We start from the raw sequence: 22,698 nt of genomic DNA, 5'->3' as shown, positions 1-22,698 counted from the left end.
GGAAAGTCTCTGAGTCACACCACTGCCCTGACCATGCCCTGTGAAGAGGCTTTGGGGGAATCCTGGGAAGTGGGAAGGGACCCTGGTTTTCAGGCCGACAGTCTAGGGAAGCAGAGCTCCATGCTCCTGAACCCACACGGCGAGTCCTTGCTCCTGGGGCACCACCTACCAGCTCCGTGTGACCATCACACAGCACGGGCATAGTGAGCAGGCTCCGCTTCCCGCCAGGAGCTTGGGCACCGGATCTTGGAAAATCCCATTGGTCCTTTAAGACAGAGAAAGCTCTGAGAGAAGGTAAATCTGGGGGGCTAGGGGTCCCAGGCTGATTGTTGCAGTACAGAGTAGAGGGAAATAGAGCGTGAAGCCTTTGGTTTCAATGAGTAAAAAGACTCTGAGCTCTGGCATGGGCCTCACTATCCTTCAGGATCTCCGGCTAAGGCTGCTGTATGAGGAAGTGAGGACAATGGTCAGAAGGTCCCCAATTTTGGCCGAGTTCAAAAGTTCAAGTCCACTCTGTGATAAGGGGGAACAGAGGGCCAGAGCTGCACTGCTGCATGACCAGGTGACCCTATGCTAGGGTGTCAGTCCTTTTCCCTTATGGAGAGGCAGGTTTGCATTTCTAACTCCTGGGGGCAAACAGGAGGACCCCTTTGCCTCTGCCTCTCCCTAGCCTTAATTCCAAAACCATGTGGCTTAAGAGTGTAAAGAGCATGGGGCGCGTGGCTAGCTCAGTCAGAGGAGCTTGCAGTTCTTGATCTCGGGGTCATAGGTTCGAGCTTAACTTTAAAAAAACTGAGAAGAAAAAAAACTTAAGAAAAAAGAGTATAGAGATCTTTTACAGAGAGAACCCTCATCCTAAAGTTGGGAGACTAAAGCTCTAGAAACGAGAGGACCCTGACTGAGGACCACCCTCCAGGGCTGAGCGATAGCACTGGACCACTTGCACTTCCTGGCTCACACTGGCTGCTGCAGCCTGTCTGACAGAACACTTAGGCCAAGCCCCCACTGCCCACCTGGATTCCTTGGGGGGACATCTACCCTTGGGAGCTAGGTCCTGTGGAGGGTTCTGATTAGCAGGTGGGATGGGAAAGGGGAGTCTCCAAGGTCCTCAGGACAGGCTGGGTCATGTGTGACTGGGGGACCAAGTCAGGGATGTAGTGATGTGCTACATGACATTAGGAAGCTGGCATCTGATAGTGTCTCTGACAGGTGGCCTAAATCCTACCATCAGGCACTTGCCACAGGGCAGGAGGCCTCCTAAGGTCACCACCTGTATGGGGACTGTGGATTGCCATTCCCATGCAGTGTGGGAAGACAAGGTCATTGGTGGACCACAATACCAGATACACGTTCTCTCAGGGCCCCACATGTAGGCTGCGCTGTCATGAGGGTAGGAGGTTTGTGCGGTGGCTGAGTGGCCTACTTGGAGCCAAAGTCACCCAGCACTTTCCTCTCTCATCCTGGGTCTGGGTCCTAGCAGGGGTGGCTCACTGAGGCAGCAGCTTCCCCATCTACGCTACCTGCTGGGACACCTGGCCTCCTTCCGGGAGACAGGTGGGGTGATGTCCCCTCGGTACAGACTTCTGTCTCCATCCCCTCCCCCTTGTCTGCCTCTCGCCCTTGTGGATGGACCCCTCCCTTGGCATCCTCACCACCTGGTACAGCTCCTTTGCCCAGGTAATCTCATCTGGGCCCTGAGACCCTGAGATGGGTCTAAGCACGCAGCTTCCTAATGAGCAGACACTTGCTCTGGGCTGACTTCGAGCAGGAGCAGTTGGGAGCAGTCGGGAGCAGTCCATCCAGCCTTCTTCCCGGGGTCCTCTCTGAACAGAGGCCCCTGAGCAGCCTGCAGCATCTCTCCCAGAGCTGGATGAAGAGAGTCGGCAGTTCTCTTTCCCAGCTCTCTTGTGCCAGAAGGAGCCTTCAGAGTGTTTGGGGCATAGCTTAATGTGGGTCTTTCAGAGGAGCTGGCAGGGAGGGAGCTCTTCCATGCTCTCCAGCTGGGGTGAGTCCGAGCTTTCCCCCTTCTCTGTGCCCCTGCCTTTCAGCTCGGTCCCCCTCAGTCTTACCCTGGCTCTACTATCAGAGTTGGGGAACACTCTGCCACGTCCCTGGCACTCACATCCATGACTGATCCTGTGTCCGTATTCACTCCTCTTCTCTCCTCTCTTCCCTGGGTATATTTTACATGGTAACACATCTGAATGGTGTTGCATGCTTCCTCCTGGGCTTCCTGAGAAGTCCGAGTTCAGGGGACACGTTCCAAGCCCAGCCCACCCCTGCCTGTGCTCAGGCCTGCGTCTCCAGCACAGATCTCTTTCTGTCTGCATGGGTCATGGGCACGGGCGCAGGACACCCCCCAGGATCTGCACATACCTGTCACACTCCCCGTGCTTCTGGGGCCCTAGAGGACCAGGCGACCTTGTCAAGTAGTCTCTTCTCCCCTCCTAAGGGAGGCTATGAGAGGGGTCGTTGGAGTGCCCAGAGAATTGTCGGCCCCTGTGACAGGCTGGGAAGTGGGTCTTGTGACCCCAGGAGCATGTGAGTTCCTCAGATTACATGAGTGAGGCCATCAGAGAGTCGGCTCATCTGCTGGCCTTGCAGATACAATCATGGCCTCTGTTGTTGCCGTGGGACAAGCTGCAGAGGAGGGACCCACAGGGCCTGTGTCTTCAGTCTCTGTGGTGCAGGCAGTTGTTTATTCTCTCAGAAAATTGAGAATTACCTGCTCTGAGCTGAGCTGGGCTCTGTCCAGGCTGTGATTCCCCACTTTCCCCGCTGCCCGCTGTCAACCAGCAAAAACCTTCTTAAGTCCTAGAAGGTCATGGACTGTGACTGGCCTTCCCTCCTACACCCCAAATTAAAGAAGGACCTGGGAGTGCAAGAGACGCGAGCCCTTCTTTCCGACCCAGGCTCGGGTACCGGTGGCTGCTGCAGCCTCCAGCCAGGCTGCTGACAGCGTGGGCTCTGCCTCACAGTGCTGCTCGGCCACTGCCACGGGCCCAGCACGGACCCTCGTGTTCTAAGAAGAAGGGAGGCCAGAATCTCCTGCTGTTCTTTCCCCTCTAGAGTGAGTGCCCTTCATCACTAGGTTCTTCCTGCCCTCCGCTCCTCCTGCCCCTCCTCATCCAACCCTCCCAGATGTTAAGGAAGCTCAGGTGAGGCAAGTGGTGGACGTGTCACAGCCTAATCCACCTCCTGGTTTCAGAGGTGGGGAGACTGAAGCCCAGAGGGGCTGGGAGCCACTCAAGGTCGTGGTTAGAGAGCAGCAGAGCCAGATCAGTATCGAGCCTCCTGTCATCAGCCACTGCTCTTCCCACACTCCCCTGCTGCCTTCTCTGCTGCTGGTCCAGAGTGGACCTTGCAACATGTGGGCCTTGGGGTTGGTCCCTGGGCAGCTCTACTGGGCCTTCCCCAAAGCCAAGGTGCCCAGAGCCCTCAGTTTGCAGGTGGTGGGGCCCAGAGGTGAGTGAGGTCTGGGAGGTCAGCTGCTCAGTCCCCCAAAGAGACCCACTGCAGAGAACTTCAGTCGCACAGCTCCTGGTTCTCGCCTCGATAGCCCTAAAGGACACCCAACAGCAGCCAGTCTATACACTAGCCAAATCCATGCTGGGAGGATAATTTTAAAACCAAGTCTAAGCCCTGAAGATAGGATCAATGATGGAAACAGTGATGTGCTCCACACTCTGAGGCCTGCAGTCCAGGCCTGCTGCCCAGTCAGGGTGAAGCACTCCTTGTGCCTGGGCTGGCCACACCACCCTTTCCATCTGCGCTCTGGTCGCTGTGGGGTCAGCACCTGGGCCGAGTTCCGACATAGCCTATGCCTGTCCTGGGCTGCGCTGCTGGCTCTCCCTGCCCCAGGGGTAGTGGCTCGAATCTGGGTCGTGCTCTACCTTGCTGGGCTGCCCAGAGGCCTGGCCACTGGGTGGACACCCCGAGGCAGGAAGCATTGGGCCTGGTGTCTAGACCACCGGACAAGGTTCCTCATCCCTGAGAGCAGGGTTCTGATCCAGTATTCCCTCCTCTTCTCTCCCCAGATGGCTAGAGATGCTCATGGTCTATCCCAGGACCAATAAGCAGAACCAAAAGAAGAAGCGGAAGGTAGAGCCTCCCACACCGCAGGTAGGCAAGGCGGTATCACTTCAGTGGAGCTGGGATGAATTGAGAGCTCCCCAGGGGGAACCAGCCTAAACTAGGGCTGAGGAAGAGGATCCAGATGGGGCTGAGGTGGTCATCAGCCCTGCGTGTCCTCTCCTTCCCTCCAGTGGTCTGTGGGCTGCAGTTGGTACTCTCCTCCAAGCCACAGGGCAGGACCGTCCACGGGCCAGGGCAGCCTATGCATAGGCTCTGGGGCGGCCCCAGGAGGTTTCCAGTGAGTGGGCCGGTGCTGAGCAGCAGTATGACAACAAGTGTCCCTTCCCTGGCTGTCCTGCCAGTTGCTAGGGAGCACACAGCGTGCTTGGGAGGCTGCCTGCTGCGCACACGTTCCTCATGCACCACAGTTGCTGAAGGGCCTGGGTTCAGCTCTACTTGACACACGGGGATGATCCTACAGACAGCAGGCTGGGAAGCAGGGCCAGCAAGGAGTGTTCCTGCTCTGGACTTGGACCATAAATGGAAAAAACTTGGTACGACCTTGACTCTTGTTCTCTAGTCCTACCTCCCATGTGACCAGAGCAGGAGGCGGCTTGGATAGTCCCACCAGATCCAGTGCTTTCCCAAAGCCCATGCTCTTCCTCTGCAAGGACACAGAGCACCCAGAAGGGCTGGGCACCTCCCTGCCATGTTCCTCATGCTCCTCAGGCCCTGACGGAGCAGATTAACCTTTCTGAGCCTCAGTAAACTGATTCATGGAACGGGCCCTTTGAGATCTGGTTGTAGGATTATTGTGGGCATGAAAGGAAGCAGTGAGCCCATTATGGGCCCTCAGTGATGCTCCTCCTCACTGCTCCAAACTCCACAGTTGCTGAGTGCCTTGCCCTGCCTGATCAATCTTCACAGCAACCCTAGGAGTGAGCAGAATGGAGATCGGGTTCCCTTGGGATCTCACAAGGCTCAGAGTCTGTCAGAGAGCCAGCCCAGCACAGGACCTGCCCACCCACTGGGGCTCCACAGTTCTTACTGGCTGCTCTCCGCTTCTCTGAGTGGCAGAGGTCAGCCTGGGCAGGACTGGGAGGTGTGTGCTGGCCTGAGTCCCCCGCCCTCGCGCACCATTGTGGGCTTTCTTGCATAGACCCTGATGGGATGCAGCGCTGGGGCTGTTCTCAGCTGATGGTTGTTGTCTGCTGTCTGTCCACCTTCCCCAAGGAGTCCCAGGCCAGCATCCTCGGAAGGTAGTATACCCAGCAGAAAGTCAGCAGAATGCAGCTGGAGTCATTCCTGGAGGTGGAGAGTGGGGCTTCCTACTGGGGAATAGCAGATGCACACGAATCCTCTGAAGTTGCCTGGTATGAGAGAAAAAATCGCAGGCAGAGTAATAGCGCTTAACGTTATCCTGCGTTTCCATAGTGATGTCTTGGAAGCATCGCTAGAGCGGAGCTCCAACCACCAAATAAGGCAACTACATGTGCAGTAGACGCTTTCGGCCCACACCAGGGAATTTGGTTGTGTCCCTGCCCTTGGCTGTCCGCTCCCTCTAAATACTGCTGGCCATGGCTGAGCTTCACCTTTTCCGTTGGTAGCAGGAGCCATGTGATCACAGGGTGGGGAGATCCCCACTTCTCTGAGGGTTCTTAGAGTATAGGGGTCCCAGCCTGCTCTGCCTACCCCTTCCTGAGCCCCAACAGAAGCCAGCCTGGCAGGGACTCATCTTTCTGCCCCTTGTTCCCAAGAGTATAATTTTTGATTCCACTTGTTTCTGGAAGCTAAGAACTTTCATCTGGGACCCATCTCCTTGTGAGTCAGTCTCATGAAGTGATGTGGGGTCTTTCCAGAGGAGAGTTGGGGATCTCTGGGCAGGCCTACCCTCTACAGCCTGATGCTGACAGTGTTTTGTTACCCTAAATGAGGCAGTGAGGGAAGCCTAAAGCCTTGGGGCCCCCCATCGAGGCAGGAACCCAAGACCCCGAATCTGGCCTCTTTCTCTGTGGCCTGGGAGAGTTTCAGGTAAAACCAGTGGGGCTCTGGAAGTGTCACTGTGCTGTGCCATGCTCTGCCCTCCAGAAACTCAGGAGGAGAGGCCACAGGGCCCCCCTTTAGGAAGGATGTCTCAGGCAGTTGAGACTTGGGGCCCTGAAGAGTACACTCACAGAGTGGCTTCCTGAGAGCCTCAGCGAGAGACTCCTGCCCTGAGGGAGGACGGGGGGCAGGCTGCAGCAGGAGCAGCCACCCTTCTAGGCCTGGGGCATGGATCCCAGCAGAGCCCAGGGCACTGGGGAGTCAGGCTGGCCCAGCCGGAGCCTCCAAAGCCTGAGGCCTGAGAGACATTGATTCGTCAGGTAGAGCTTTGGAATGCTGGTTTCTCCCATCTCCCCAACCCTCCAGCTCTTGGCACTTGCTTCTGGATTTTCCTTGAGAGACATATAAACCAACAGACCCGTCTCGGTGTGAGCAGAGGCACCCCGGGAGGAATGTCCCTCCTGGTCCAGTATACTCGTTCTTTTCAGGCCCACACGTGTGTTGTGAGCTGCCATTTCTTCTTGGGTGTCTTGTTTTCTACTTGGTTGGCTGCTCCAGGTCACATCCTTCTTTTCATTGGGTCCGTGCTCCATTCCTGTGCTTGGGAAGTACAAAGGAAGGCCTTCTATAAGACGTCCTCCGGAGAGGGTGCCTGGTTAGCTAGCATGCGGAGGCTCCAGTGGCCCCTTGGCCTGGGGCTCCCTTCCTGCTCTGCTGCTTCTTTCCTCCCTACCTTGAAAACCCTTTGTGAGCTGCCAGAGGAACAGCACCGACCTCATTACAGCCGCGAGATGCTGAGAGCCCTGAGCAGGCAGGCCCCGCAACCGTGCGGGGACTAGCACATGGGAAACCTGGCACTTCTGCCTCCTCCCTCGTCCTCAGGCACCTGTGTGCTGTGTCTTTGTAACCCCAGCACCCTCTCCACCACAGCGGCGGCAGTGTGGGGAACAGAGGCAGTGCTACACAGCCCTGACCTGGCCGAGTCTTACCACACATCCGCTTTGGGGAAGAAAAGCAACTTTACCCAGAGATTACATACATACCCACCCAGTCCCCTCTCCGGCAAGCCAGCGTGGCTTTGTTCCTGCTGCCAGACTGGCCCTCTGTCCCCACTGGCTCGATAAGGCTTGGCATAGAGGCGAGAGAAAGCTGAGCCTCCAAAGGAGAGAAAAAGAACTGGCTATGGACCTTGGCTGCCATTCAGGACCCTCATTCTTTGGGAGGCATTTTCCAGAAGTGTGGAGCACGAGGGGGGATCTGCAGATGCAACCAGCCCTCACAGGATGAGAGGCCCAGGGCAGGAAGGTGGGTCTGTAGCCACGAGGTGCTGGGAAATGCGTTTGTTTCCTAGGCTTCCTGTCATGGCCCCTTGGATCTCAAGCCTAGAATTTCCTCGGCCTCTTGGGAATCCCTGGCGGCCTGCTGCCTCAGTGCTGGCATCACCCAGCATCAGAGAGGGGTGTGCCTACACCGTGGGCCCTTCACACACACATGGGGCTGAGGGCCACAGCAGCCACGGCCCCTTCCCTCACAAGCACAGCCACCCCTCCCTCTTGGGCCCTTTTGGGCAACCTCTCCCCATCCTTGATGCAGCCAGTCTTCCACAGAGGAGACAGACTTGCTGGGGACAGTCTGCATGGCACCCCACCCAGTTCTGTAGTAGTCCCAGCTCCACCCTGAGCCCCCCAGAGCATCTTGCCTCTGGCCTTTGAACAGAAGGCTCAGCTGTTGGAGGGACCATGGCAGGGGGACCTGGAGTGACTTCTGCTTGAGGGATGCCTTGCTGGGGCGTGGATTGGGGTGCTGGGCTGACAGGAGGGACGGGCGGCCCTGGGGCTGGCACTCCTTAGATCATTAGAGCCTGGTTCATTGGAGCCCTCAGGAGACTGTCAGAAACCATTGCTATTTTCTTCCAAGAAGTCCACTTCTTTCAAGGTGGGTCAGAGCTGTAGGGAATCTGCAGCCTGGGAGCCAGGTCTGTTGATAGCTCTGTTTGGCAGTCGGGTGTCTGCTGGGTCTGTGGGAAGAGCCTTCCTGTCTTTATCCTGCCCCATGAGGCCTGGAATCCTTGCAAAGCTAAGGAAAACCTTGGTAAAATGCCTGTTTTTTTCACATTGAGATACCTGGTGCCTGGGCTTCTCCATGGGTCCTTTAGGATGCCCATCCAAAGCATCCTTCCCCCGCCCCACCATTACTCCTGAGGGTGCCTGGTGGTGGGAACGGCTTGAAGCCCCACTCTGCCCCTTACTAGCTATGCGAACATGGCTTCTGAGCCCAGGCCGCCTCCTCTGTGAGGTGTGTTGGTGAGGACTGGATGGTACGGTGATGTACCATAGCCCGGCACGTGGGATGTGCTCAGTGGCTGTCTGCTGACCCGGCAGTTAATCCTGGATGTGTGTGCACGCACACACAGACACACCAACACGTGTGTCATCTGTAATCTTCGCCAAGGGCTGCAACTCAGGGTTGGGTTAAGGTGGGTTTCTAAAAACAAAACTTGGCCACTAGGATGGGAGTGGGAGGTGGGCATTTGTACATCATCCTGATGTTTTGGGGAAGACAGCTGAGACATTTCCCTTTTGAGAGCAAAGCCACCTTGCCAGCAGTGCCCTCTATACCTGGCACCCAGGACTTGGTCCAAGCACAGCTGAGCTAGGGCTGTTGGGCAGCTAGAAACCCCAGCCGTGCCCGTGTCCGGGCTCTGGGTTTGCGGCTGACATACGGCTCTGTGCGTGCTCTGGAAATGGACTCTCTGTATGTGGGTAAGTACCTCCACGCAAATGCTTCTCCCACAGAGCAGCACCAGTTCCCATCTGGGGAGAGCTGGGAAGGACGCTCTTCCCATCTGGGTCCGTGTGGGTGGGGAGGTGGGAGGGCTTGCGTGTGGATTGGATGTTTGATGTGTATCTCATGACTCTTTCCTTCACACAGTGTCCCGGATGTCCTGTTTGAGCTTTCTCAGACCAGGAGGAGAGGGGGGCACGGGCTGGCCCGGCATGGGTGTTGTGTGAACACATGCTTTGCCTTTTCCCAGTGGGCCGTCTCGATGGTGTATTCTTTCCTCACCCCGTCCCGTCTTTCCTGACTCGTGTCCTAAGCACCTACAAGTCTAGGAATGACAGATTCTGAGGCAGCCACTTGTCATCTCCCCTTCAGCGGCTAGTCTGCTACTCTGGGCTCTGGTTTTGTGGGCAAGGAAAACTGGCGTGTGTTTGCTGTCGGAGCTCCAGGCAGAAACGCGAAGCCTCTGCTCCATGTATTTGCCAGACCTGGCCCAAGACCAGGCAGCCTGGGCGCACTGATGGCTGTCGAAGGGAAACGGCCATGGTGCCATCCAGATAGAGCTTTCACCTGACCAAGATATCTCTGTTCGGAGCCTCCTCTTCCAGGGATTCCGGGCCACTGACACAGTGTGCTTGACCTTGGCAGCCCCTGTAGCCAGGCGCCCGGGCAGCCAGGACCTGTGCAGCGACTCAGGCTTCGTGCCGCTGCGGCTGCACAGACGCTGCTCTCTCCCCCAGGAGCCAGGGCCGGCCAAGATGGCTGTGACCAGCAGCAGCAGCAGCATCCCCAGTGCTGAGAAAGTCCCCACCACCAAGTCTACACTCTGGCAGGAAGAAATGAGGGCCAAGGACCAGCCCGACGGGAGCAGCCTGAGTCCAGCTCAGAGTCCCAGCCAGAGCCAGCCTCCCGCTGCCAGCACACTGAGGGAACCCGGGCTGGAGAGTAAAGATGGTAAGGGGAGCCCTGGGGCTGGCTGTCCTGGGGCCCGATCTCACAGCTCTAGAACAGGCCTCCATCCCAACAGAGCTGGTACTGAGAACTCAGGGACCAGTGGAGCCCAGTCCCGAGCCCTGGGTCTCAGGCTCCTTTACCTTCTGTGTCTGTCAGCCCCTGGCAGGGCCTGGCCTGGGCAGGTGTGGGATTCTTGGACTCTGGCCTTGGCCTCACCCCTGTAGCTCTAAAATCCCATCTGTAAAGGAGGAAGACAAGCCCCTGTTCTGTCAGCCCCAGGTGGGTATTGTGAGAAAGTGCTCCAGAATGAGGTCTGTGTACCAGGAGGCCCCTGGTTCCTGTCACGATGCCTGCATTGTGTTCACGGCCTGTTGACCCTGGAAGCCCGTGTGCCTTGTCCTCCTCTCTGTCACATCCGGCCCAGCCCCTGGGCGCGGTAGGGAAGCGGGTGCTCCCTTCACTGAGCACTGTGGAATTACCTGAGCAGAAGCAGGGCAGCAGCCTCTGCCTCCCTGGTCTGGGCCCTCGAGGGCTGCGCATGACATAGGCTGGCCTTTCCCATTTGTATTTTGTCCAGCTCATTAGAGACAAAGAGACAGTTGGGACTGACCCTTTCTTTCGGGCCAAGATACATTGTGCCGCTCCATGGGTAGCACCCATCCACTCCTCCCGGTCCTGCCAAGGTCCCCTGCCTCTGTTGCCCCCAGACGTACTAAAAGGCCAAACAGCTAGTTGGCCGTTGGTTCCTCCTTGATGTTTGCTAAGAAGCAGCTGTTGGTGAGACATCTCTCCAGGGTGAGGAATCCTACTTTCCCAAACAGGCCCCCTGACTATAAGCTCAGGGACCCCAGGGCAGTCTAGCAGGGGCAGCCAGGTTAGGAGAGAGACACAGGTATGGGAAGGGTATTTCATCCCTGTCCCATGATTCTGCCCTAGGGCGAGCCATACATGACTTTAAAAACTTCCCAGAAACCAGAGACGGCGGCAGGCTAAGTGTGTCTCCCGCCTCCCCCTTCTCTCTTCCAGAGGAGAGCGCCATGAGCAGCGACCGCATGGACTGTGGCCGCAAAGTCCGGGTAGAGAGCGGCTACTTCTCCCTGGAGAAGACCAAGCAGGACTTGAAGGCCGAGGAGCAGCAGCTGCCGCCGCCGCTCTCCCCTCCCAGCCCCAGCACCCCCAACAACAGGTATAGTGGCCCCGGACCACCCTCCCAGGAGCTTGGCCATCCCCTTCCTTCCCCAGGTTCTCGACCCCCCGGCCGAATGGTCTGCAGCAGCTCCCTTGGCTCCCTGGACATGGCCAGCCGGCCCCCCGCACACATGGACTCCAGCAGCGCTGGGGGGCGGGGAGCAGAGAGACTGGGGCGCACCTTTGCCTTTAAAGCCAGCAGGCAGTATGCCGCTCTAGCCGACGTCCCTAAGGCCGTCAGGATCAGCCACCGAGAAGCCTTCCAGGTGGAGAGAAGGCGGCTGGAGCGTAGGACTCGGGCCCGGAGCCCTGGCAGGGAAGAGGTGGCCCGTCTGTTTGGCAACGAGCGGAGGTAAGGAGGGGATTAGAGGGCCACATGTGCACAGACACACCTCCCTCCTTTATGCAGTCTCTCTCTCACACTCACAAACACATGCACGTGCACACACACACTCCTGTATTCCTTTACATGCTTTTTACACTCTCTTCACACACACACACACACACACACACACTCTAATGCACACATTCCTCTCCTCACCTCACACACACATGCACAGACGTTCCCAAACCATTCCTTGGGGGAGCACACTTGGTCTCCCTTTCTGTTCTGAACATGTGGGGAGCCTTTCCTTTCTGAGCCTGGGCTCTGGTCACAGAACTCAACCGCCGGTAGCCAGAAATGTAGGGTCTCTGGACACCCAGAGATCTAGGCCAGGGACCAGATCCTGTGAGGGCCTCCTGACACTGAGGCATTAAGGGCTGCTGGGACTTATGTGACTGCTCCATTTCTGTTCTCTGAGGTGCCCATGGAGGCGGGAAGAGCCCAGAGGTGCAGGTGGGACTCCCCTTGCCCTTTTGCTCCTGGCATGGGTGGAGGGCACGGAAGGAGGAGGGGCAAGCCACGGGCAGTCCCAGGGAAGTGGAGGTGGCCTCGGAGGTCCCCGGGTGCCTGACAGCATGGCTCTTCACCTGGGCTTGGCTGAAATGTGAAATGGGGAGGCTGGCAGAACCACAGCTTCCTGGGGAGAGGCGGGGTTTAGAGATGGGACCTGGGACAAAGGCCGGGACAGAGGCATAGAACTCACCTGTAGTGTGAAGAGAGGGCTCTGTCTTCTCTTTTTCTTGTTCACTGGCCCTATGCCTCCCACAGAGCTGTGGAAAGAACTTGGTTCCATCTCTGAGGCCCTGACCTGGATCACAGCAGTGGAGTGCCCCCTTCCAATAGGTGCTTCCATCGCTGAGTCTGTAAACGGAGCCTGGACAATGGGGGTCTCGCCTGGGCCAAGGGCGAACTGCTGGAGGTCCATGAACCCCTCTAAATGATTGGCGAGTCCACACGTACATTTTCTGGAAAAGAAGATTCATACTTTTCATTGGATTCCCAAAGAAGTTCACTTTCCAAAAAAGAGGTTCAAACTTACATTCCCGAAGCATTCCCAGAATGTCCTCTCCACCCCGCTGAAGCCTAAGTAAAGTTCAGAGTTGGGGCATGCTGTGGGGACAGGCCAGGGCGGTGATGAGCCTCCCTCCTTGAGGGGCCAGCTGTGAGCAGGGCAACTTTCTCTCCTGCTCCCTTAATACCCACCTGCTCTCCGAAAGCCCCAGGTGGAAAGGACCTGTGCACTTGTGGGTCCACCTCCAGAATAAGGGGGAGATGCCCAGAGTTGTTGGTCTTAAAAGGAGGAGAAAACAGATGTGCCTGATTCCTAGGCAGAGGGAGAAGGAAGCTGACCTGTTGCCTGGGAGGCGGCCTTCAAGCCCTTGGCCGTCTTCTTTGATTCTCACCCCCAAGAGGTGCCTGTGTCCCATACAGAGATGAGCAGGGTGACTCCTCACAGGGACAGCCCGGTGTAGCAGAGCTAGGATGCACATGGGCCCTTAACTAGAAGGACCCTGTTCCTGTGATGTGACCCAGGATGGGGCCAAGGCTGCCCTTGAAGCAGTTAAGTAAATAGATAAGCGAAGGGGCTTGCCAGAGACTTAGGAGGCCTGTGGGCCAGGGCAGAGGAGGCTTTGCACTGGCCAGCAGGCAGGCTGTGGGTCCTAGAGGCTCCCTAGTGGGCAGCTGTGCCCTGGGTTCGCGGCAGACCGAAGAATTAACATTCAGCACACCTGCTTGGCTTTGAACTTGTTCTTGTGTAATAGCCTGGGGTAGATGGCATCTCTGGGGCTTTCCTCTCTGCATGCTCCTTGCCACCATGGAGATGGGTTTTCACCTGGTGTTGGCAACCCTGGAGCCCACCAGCTCTGCATCCTAACATTGTAATGTCACTTTCTTACCCTAATGATATCTGACATGGGCTGCTATCATGTTGCTAGGCCTGCACTCTAGCTCACCCTGTGCTTGATTGGATTCCTGTGTCCTGATTGAATAGAGCAGATCCCATATTGGCAGGACGTCTGCCACCGCTGAGCCAGCCCTGCCCAGGATCCAGGCTGGGGGTGGAGGGGACAGTGGGGATTGGTCTCCTGACAGGCCATGGCCCTGAAGCCATCCTTTACAGGCCACTCAGATCTGCTCTTCAGATTTGCTCCAGAGCTTTTCCAGTTTTTTTTGGATGGTGAGCCCCTGCCAAACAAGCACGGGGGAGGCCACGGCCCTTGTTAAACTCCTGGTGACTGACACAGGGCGGGGAAGCTGGAGAGGTCGGGGGGCGGGGGGGCACAGGTGCAGGGGCCTCCTTTCTGTGCCATCAGCCAACCCAGGGGGACCTTTCCCGCCACACCTGCAGTACCTCAAGGGAACCAGTTTAAAAACATCTCACTCACCTTGCAAAATAAGCCACAGCTGACCTCACCAGAAACCCCCTCTGTGCAGACAGGCCGCCTCAAGTGCCACTTTCCTTCCCTCATCTGAGTCCTCTCTGCACCCTGGCAGGCCTGCAGCATGCGAGTCGCGTGTGACTCGGTGGGGGCTGTTCCACATGGCCTTGCAGGGCTTTCTAGGCCCCAGGGTTCGTTGGAGGGGCTCTCATTCTGCAAGTGGTGGTACCTAGGTCTGTGTGTGGGGCCTGGGGCCTCATCTGCCAAGCAGGCTGTGTGGTCCCCAGGAGCCCCTGCCGCTGCCTGAGCTTCCTGCGCTCGCTGCGCACCCTCTCTTGCCGCCTTGCCTCAGCCGCTGCTGCCTGGTGGCCTAGCAGCAAGCTCTGCTCCTGGAGCGCCTCCTGCGGAAGGTTAGGGCCCCAGAGCTCCTGCTGTGTGTGTGTGTGTGAGCACAGCGGGCTGGCGGAGAGCCCAGGGACCTGGCTTCTGTGACGAAGAAACCCTAAGGGGTCCATTTCTACTGGTAACCCTTCCTGAGTCTCTTGGCAGGGTCTCAGGATTTGAGTCCGTTCCCTCTTTTTCCTTCTAGAGTTCAATATTAGTCTTCACTCAGATATTTATCTTTTGGGCTCAGAGGCCCTTCACTTGCTTCGCCTTGACTCTGCCACTAGACTTGAATGCAGATAAAACCCTTCCTGTGAGGTGACCTTGGGGCGCTTGCCTGGGTGTCCGTGGGAGGGCAGACCTTGGTCCTGGTGATATGTCAGTGTTGTAAAAAACAAAATTCCACTGAATAAACTTTAAAGATCTTAATTGGTTTTATCCAGCAGTTCGTAAATCAGGCAGCATCCCATCTATCAAATAAATAGAAAGGAGCTCTGAAGAACTGTACAAAATGAGGAACTTTATATAGGCCAGAGGGAGAGGCTTTTATGGGCAGAAGGGGGTGGAACAAGGAAGTTAACAATAGCAGAGTGCATTGTTTTGGGCAAGGGCACCTTCCTTTGAAGGACAGCAAGGGTCTATCAGATAGATGACTCACTAGCACTGACAAGGTAATTCCAAATTTACTGGTTTAAGATTCCATGCCTGGGAGAGGTTGAAACTGCAGTTAAGTGAGGTATTAACCACCATTTGGTGACTTGGATTTATCGTAGGTAACTTTATTCGGGGTGTGTTGTCTTTTTTATTTTAAGCAGTCTCTCCCCCCACTTTTATTTGATGTTTATTTATCTATTTAAGCCGTCTCTATACCCAGCACGAGGCTCCTCTGACTGCGTGGTTTTCACAAGTCATGACGTTTTTGCTGAATCTCTGTGATACTCACAGGTCACAACTTCAGGGTCACATATTTTTAAGTCAATTATTCTCTGCCTTCCTTTTCTGATGTTCCAGTCTTGGAGATGTCAGCTGCTCTGTGGTTAGAGGCTGCAGACATACATGTAACACTTATGCAGGGATACGGCACACAAGGGAAACTGTTCCTGCCCATTTTAAGCAGGAAGGTCCCAGGTCTGCAATGCATTTTGGATCTGTAGTTCTGAGACCCAAAACCAATCAAATTCACATAACCCAGAGACCTCCATTGAAGGAGTCACTTTTTTTGCTAAATTTTTTAAAAATGTTTATTCATTTTTTGAGAGAGAGAGAGAGAGAGAGAGAGCACGAGTTGGAGAGGGGCAGAGAGAGAGGGAAACACAGAATCCAAAGCAAGCTCCAGGCTCTGAGCGGTCAGCAAGGAGCCTGACCCACAGACCATGAGATCAGGACCTGAACCGAAATCAAACGCTTAACTGACTCAAACACCCAGGGGCCCCGAAGGAGTCACTTTTTTAAGTGAAGTTGCTTTTTCAGTGATATAATATAGTTAGGTTTCAACTTTCCCAGAAGTTTTAATCCAAGGTGCAGTAAGTGGCATTGACCACAGCTCAGACATTTTCTTATTTAACTGAAAGATAGGCAGGGGATGTCCTGTTATCAAGAACAATTTTGGCCTTCCATAAATGGGTACTGCTGGTGAGATCTTTGTGTAATGTAATGTTTATGATAAATCCGGCCATCTGAAAGTTCCCCCACCCCGTCACCCTCCCTTAGTAATGGCCTGAGAGAGATGGAGGATGGCATTCTTTCCAGACCAGTGCCAGAGTAAAGGGAAGAGAGGAAGAAAGAATTTCATTTCATGTTTAAAGCATGAAGTCGATTCAGCTTCTTGGGTAGAAGCAGTCTTTTGATATCAGCCAGTCTTCTTAGTTTGAGTTTGAGGTCTCCAGCTGCTAGGCCCCTTTTAATTGAGAGATGTAGACCCAAGGTTCAGTTTTCTAAAGTTTGGTTGCCGTCTGGGAAGTGAGGAGGACCCTTAAAGGCAGTCTTTATTCTTAGTGACTCCAAAGCAAAAGGAGGAGAAAAAATTAGAAATGTTAGTTTTGAGAGTCCTAGCCGGATATTTGCAAAAACTGGAGTTCAGAAGCCAGTCCGAGTTATGCACATGGAGCCAAGCCTCAAAGACCATCAACAGACTAGAATCTCATACCTACAAAGATGCAAAGTTTTTCTCTCTATAGTTACTCCCATTGTTTTAAAAGATAGTCACACTAAAATTACGTGGCTTACATTACACTTGGCCTGGTTTTGTAAGCAAAGCAAGAATAGCAATCAACCGTACAAGCTCTTTCCAAGACACCTTTGCTGGGACTTTGGTCTCGTCTCTGAGGCTAAGAAGCCAAGCCAAAGACTCGCCATTAGATTCTACCTGCGGTACCTATAGCTTGGGTGAGTTTCTCTCTTCTGAGAGTCCCCCCAAATGTCCTGAGGTTCATAGACCTACCAGGAAGTTACCTTCCTTATTACCCACTGGAAGGCTGCTGGGAACCCTGGGGCAGGTACCAGCCCCATTTTTCCAAGCAGCCCCTTACAGCTGTCTGGTCATATCTGAGTCTGTGCGTATCTCTGAAATGAAACACTCCAGTCAGAGCCTTGGTAATAGAGCCAATGTTTCCAGTTGTGTCCTCTTACAGGGAGAACGGAGTTTTATTGAACTTACACAAATAACTAAGTATATTGCCATGAAAAGAATACTCAAGTGTTAACAGATTCTGGAGGGATCAGATAGAGAAAAAACTTAGCTGTTCCATCTTTGTTTACAAAGGTATGCCCTACCAAATTGCTGTAGGTCACACATAGATCCCGTAAGTGGAAAGGTTTCCCTAGATCTGAAAAAGCAACACATTAAGGAACTAGCAATGTTTCAGACAAATGGTCATGTAAAATTATAATCATCCTCCGTTCATTCAGTCCTATGTAATTAATTCTTGTTCTGCTTGAATCCAGTTTTTCCATTAGTTCTGGAAATTCTTCCCCTGTTCATTTTTTTATGGTCTTAAAGTTATTAGAAATCTTTATTGTCAAAGGCCTTTCCTCAGGCAGTTCTGTAAAAGCATCAGAGTAGGGGCGCCTGGGTGGTTCACTTGGTTTAGCACCTGACTTTGGCTCAGGTCATGATCTCACAGTTCATGGGTTCGAGCCCCACATCGGTCTCTGTGCTGTCAACTCAGAGCCTGGAGCCTGCTTTGGATTCTGTTTCCCCCTCTCTCTGCCCCTCCCCACTTGTGCTCTGTCTCTCAAAAATGAATAAACATTAAAAAATTAAACCGTCAAAGTAAAACAGTAATTCTCTGTAAATGACAGAAGACTTAAAAATGCCCATAATTAATGACAGGGAAAATTTGGTTATCTTTGTGGCCCTCAACATTATAACAGCCAGAATTATGACTGATAACATTGCATCAGGACATATCAGAACCTAAGAAGTCTTAGCATCACTTATTTGATAATGCTGCCTGTGTAGTGTAATGTGTCAAATAAGCCTAATTAGTGAACATCTTTCTTTTATAAGGAGAGAGTGAGTATTTAATGATTTTTAGGGATCTTCAGAAAAATCCCCAAGTTACTGGTAGGTCAAGAAGACTTCATCTAGAATTGCATTTTTGGGAAGTTTGTCAAAATATCAAAAGGTTTTAAAACACTTGGTCACACAGGATCTTAGATCGGTACGAGACAACACTTGGGTATCATTTAACCAAAGTGGCAACTACAGACTTTACAAGTAGGTATGGAAAGTCATATCATTGTAAACCTACAACAGAAGACCCAGCTCTTTTAATAGAGGATTTCTTCCGTAATCAAAGACCTGATAAAGGCAACATGAAACACAGAACATTAGTTTGATAAGACAGAAAATCTGTTTTCTCAGCAGATTGATTAAAAAGTAAAAACCCTTTCACAACGTCTTATGGATAGCAGACCAAAAGTCCTAGAAAATTTTGGTCTCATTTTAAGAGAGATGGCCAAATTCTGATACTGTACCACCTTACCTTTGATTTTAATAGTTATCTTTTTTAAAAAATCAGGTTCATTTTAAATGTTAGCCTGACCATGTATAAAATTATTTTCCCAAGACTCCCCTTCCACAGATGAAGATCCAGTCTTCTTTCTTACATCCTGATTTTGTCCTGTCTCTTTCTCTTTCTCATTCTGAAACAGCTCATCTCGCTTCGGGATAAAATTACTTTTCTTTTCCTTCAACGAAAACGGATCTCCATTTCTCATAACTTTTACCAGAGACACACATCCTACGTATGATAGAATTTTTAACCTTTAAAAACCTTAATTTCTTGGGAGAATAAAGTAGTAAATAATTGTGAACTGTCTTCTGTGGCTTAGCAAATTTATAAATACATTTTGTATTTTCTGGAAACATGCTTTCTCATAATAGGTTTTTCAGTGTAGCACAAAGTGTGTTTTTGAATAGACCCACATCTCTTTAAGTTCTTTATAATAAGCAAAAAAGTAGATAGACCAATGTTTAGCAATTAATGTTTCAGTATTTTATTTGGAAATGATCTAGGCATTCAGTGACTACTACTCATTTAATTTAGTAAAACTCTTCAGATTTTTAAGTTACCAAGATTTAGGGAAACCATTTAAGTAGACATACCAAAAATCAATTATTGCTGAAAAGTTCACCTAAAAATGCATATTTCAATTCATGGATCAGTTGGGTTTAGACTACCTGTGAAAACTTTGTGAAACATTTGGACAAAGTCAGCCAACATCCTATGTTCTAACATAGGCTCCATGAGCTTATTTGACCGGTAAGCCTAGATAGAATAAAAGTTGTAGAGAAGGTATTATAGTTAATGCTGATAACTCTGAATACATGTCTGTTTTAACTAAATTAACAAACTTCAATCAGTATTAATACTGAACATTTCCCTAGATCACATGAACCTAAAATGCATTAGGTTACTCTGTTATAATTTTTAGAATATTGTTAGTACATATAAGCACTTAATTTTCTTGCAGCCCATTAAATATAGCTCTTTTTTTTTTTAATGTTTGTTTATTTTTGAGAGAGAGAGCAAGCGAGTGCACATAGAGGGGCAGAGAGACAGACAGACAGACAGACAGACAGAATCCAAAGCAGGCTCCAAGCTCTGAGCTGTTAGCACAGAGCCTAACACGGGGCTTGAACTCATGGACCGTGAGATCATGACCTGAGAGAGCGCTTTTACAAACTTATTTTGGCAGTACCATCCATAGGTGGAAAATACACCCTCCCCCCCCCCCCTTTATAGCTTCCATTCTAAAATCTTATCCATGGACAGATACAGTAATATAAAATGACACGATACAGTAATATAAAATGACACTAGTTATAAGTTGGATCCAAATTGTGTTTCTGGCAGATGAAATAATGTTACATGATCAGATGGCAAAAGCTTTTTATTTTTTCATTTACTCATGTTTCAAATAATCTTTCCCTCTTTTGTTTTCCTGCTAACAATTCCCTCCCTGGAGTTTGTATTTCAAAGAGTAGACCTTAGATAAGAGGACCCAGAGAAGACCAGGTAGAACATTTACATCACAAAGGCACAAGGAAAGAATATAAATGCTTCCAAGAAGGACTTTTGTTTCCTAAGGCCAGAATTTTTACAATACTTGACAAGCCTTTGGAGATCTATAAAGGAGGTTTTTGTATTGGCAAAAAGGATAGGTGGATTTAGAAGTGTTTCTGGAGCTGAATTTCTGGTTTTGTGAACAATTGCTCTAATTCCTCAAAGGTTTCTGGGTTTTGACTTAAATGGTATCATAAGCCGATCCACCATCCAGCTACATTATCCTCAGTTTGCTTTTTTGTATCGGGGAGATTTCCAATAAAGGTGGAAATCAAAAGATTTGTGTGTTCTGGATTTAGAACAGTGTCTTTGGAATGGTTTAATATATCCTATCGTACAGGCTTCAGATACTTTTTCTTTTCTTCTGGTACATAGTTTCATTTTAGCTTAGGGAAGAAGGTCTGCGTAACCATATCAGGCTCTGATTATCAGCTTCCAGCTTGGTCAACTTCTGACCACAGAACTACTTAAAAACTTGTTTTAGATATCTTGTCATCTTTTAGCCAGGACAAACAAATGTTTCGAGCAGTATTGAACACCTCCCCTTCTGGTTGGGAACCGCAGAGCATATAAGTGGGGACCCAAAGATGGTATAAAGTAGACCTACTGCCTTCGCAAGGTCCAGAGTTACTCAAAGATAGCCAAAAGAAAGAACCAGCAGCAAGCCAAGTTCTTAGGACACAGAATGAGCAAGAAGGTAGTAGCTGTCCCTGAAGAGAGAGGATCAAGAACCAGTGGGTTTGGATTTGGAAGTGAAGGGACAGTGTGAAATTTTATTTTGGTCTCTCATGTGGGCATCCAGGAGAGCTGAGTCTGGCATGAACTCTTACTCTCTGGCTTCCACCAGTTCTCCCAGGATCCCCTCCGTAGCCTCTGAGGTCTGCCAGAATTTGGCAAGGGTTTTTGTTCATTTTAGTTTTCATCGGCTGTTTCAGAAAATAATGTAGCAGTTTACCAGGAAACCTCCCAGAGTCCCACCACCTCTGATAGGGCCCATATGGGCACCTCCTTCAAAGGCAGATATGAAAACATTCAAGTTGGTGTTGAAGGATTTACCCAAAATGTTTGAGGACAAAATTTCTTCTAATGGCCCAGTTAGTTACAAATAAGATACTGATTTCTGAGCCAGTGTTTTTATGCCGATCTTCTAGGAAGGAGTAATGAGAGAGACCTCGATATTGTTTTTGATACCTTTTGTGTCTTTAATTTTTCATTAGCCTCTACAAAAAAATTTTCAATGAAACTTTTGGAATCCTGAAGCCTTTGGAAGCTTCTGCAAACCAATTAAAATAAGTCTCCCATTCTGTTTGTTTGATTTAGGAGTCCCTGCTTTTAAGTGCCCTTCTTAAATAAATGACCTTGTCTAATTGGAATACTCCCATAACGGCGCCTCTAATTCTGGGTTGTCTTTAGGAAGATTCTGCATTTTTGTAGGTATCTATAGTTACTGGGACGATAGTTCGTAGCTATACAATCAGTGCACGTGTGCTGGAAGTCCGTGTGCTCAGCTCTGGAACTTAAAGATCCCATCTCTTGTAGCCAAGCCTTTGAGTCTCACAGAACCAAAATAATACCTAAAGGGATGTGCTGCTGGGTTGGGAATTGTGTGGTGTTTTACAGCATACCTCGTTGCATGTAAGTTTTCTTGAGGTTGGTAGGTGACCTCGGGTCACTCTCGTGTCCCTTCCATGACCAGCCTGTCCTGACATGGGATGCTTAGAGTTAGGTGCCGAGCGCGCTTAAGAGCTTTTAAGTGCTCCGCCTGTGCCCACCAATCTTGTAGCTTTTGGCTTCTGAGATTCTCACTAGCAATAGCCTTTACCTTGTGGCACACTAATCCACCAGCAGTAACTAAGATATTACTAACCCAATAAAACTTTGTGTGCACCACCAGCAATTCTCAGCGTGGAACTGGGGACTAGAACCAGTGGACCCCAAAGAAGGGGGACTGTGGACTAGGACTCCCATGAAATGGAGAGTGCAGATGGAACCATCAGAAGCCCCCAGTAGGGAATCTGAGTACTAAACCAAGGATCGGGGGGGTTCCAGTCAAGTGGAATACTGTGAACTGAACTAGCCACGGTTCCCAGCATGGTCCAGTCGAGTGGGGGACTGTAGAAAGCCAATTAGATCAGGAGCTCAGCACTAGAGCAGAGCTCAGAACCAAGAGGATCTTCCCACGGCCCTTGGAAATGGCGAGAAAGACTGAAAACTTAAAGGGTTCACAGGTACCAGAGCTAGCTGTTTCCCATTGTGCTTGAAGCTGTCCAAAGTTTCCTTCAAGTCCCACCGCTGCCACCAAATGTGTAAAAACAAAATTCTGCTGAGTAACTTTTAAAGGTCTTACTGGCTTTATTCAGTGATTCAGCATCCCATCTAGGAGCTAGAAAAGACCTCTGAGGAGCTGTACAAAATGAAAGAGGCAGAAAGAAGTGGGACAGGGAAGCTACTGGCAAAGAGTACAGGCAAGGCCACCTTCCTTTGGGGGACAGCACAAGCCTCTCAGGCACAGCACCTCACTAGTCTGACCAGGCAATTCCAGATTGGCTGTTTTCAGATTCCATTCCTGGAGAGGTAGAAACTAATTTGATATGAAGTCTCAGCTTGGTGATGTGGGCTTAGCACAAGTGATTCCATTTTGGGCCGTGTTGTCCCTGTTTTAAACAATCCCAAGTCTCAGACCCCCAGGGGTGAGGACGAGGCCTCAGCCCATGTGCCCCACCTGGCCTCCCTGCCCTCAGCCACTGTGGCGACTCCTTGTGACTCAGGGACAAGGATGGTCTCTCCTTCTCCGTGATCACCTTGGGTTTTTGTTTTTTTAATTCTTTGGATAATTTTGATTTACCATTATTTGATTTTAAAAAGCAGTCCCTTTCTGTTTATTCATTTTCCAGCCTTATTTTCTTCCAGGTCTTGCCCCTCTGCACCTTCTCCTGCT

The 22,698-nt window shown here is 51.4% G+C and overlaps 1 protein-coding gene across 7 annotated transcripts in view; it reads left to right on the top strand.

Moving 5' to 3' along the window:
- MPRIP (myosin phosphatase Rho interacting protein) overlaps nucleotides 1-22,698 on the top strand; it is a 153,173-nt gene that overhangs the window by 83,569 nt on the left and 46,906 nt on the right. For 4 of the 7 annotated variants that reach the window (XM_029928055.1, XM_029928052.1, XM_029928054.1 and 1 more), the window contains exons 5-7: nucleotides 4,038-4,122; nucleotides 9,639-9,852; nucleotides 10,879-11,392. In XM_029928055.1, the coding sequence (XP_029783915.1) occupies nucleotides 4,038-4,122; nucleotides 9,639-9,852; nucleotides 10,879-11,392 (813 nt within the window). The remainder of the gene's footprint in view (nucleotides 1-4,037; nucleotides 4,123-9,638; nucleotides 9,853-10,878; nucleotides 11,393-22,698) is intronic. The other 3 variants (XM_029928058.1, XM_029928059.1, XM_029928056.1) reach the window with 1 other exon arrangement.

This window comes from Suricata suricatta, chromosome 17 (assembly GCF_006229205.1).
Source record: "Suricata suricatta isolate VVHF042 chromosome 17, meerkat_22Aug2017_6uvM2_HiC, whole genome shotgun sequence".
Classification (NCBI taxonomy): domain Eukaryota; kingdom Metazoa; phylum Chordata; class Mammalia; order Carnivora; family Herpestidae; genus Suricata; species Suricata suricatta.
The sequence above is the reverse complement of the archived record's forward strand: the minus strand, read 5'-3'. Positions and strand labels throughout refer to the sequence as shown.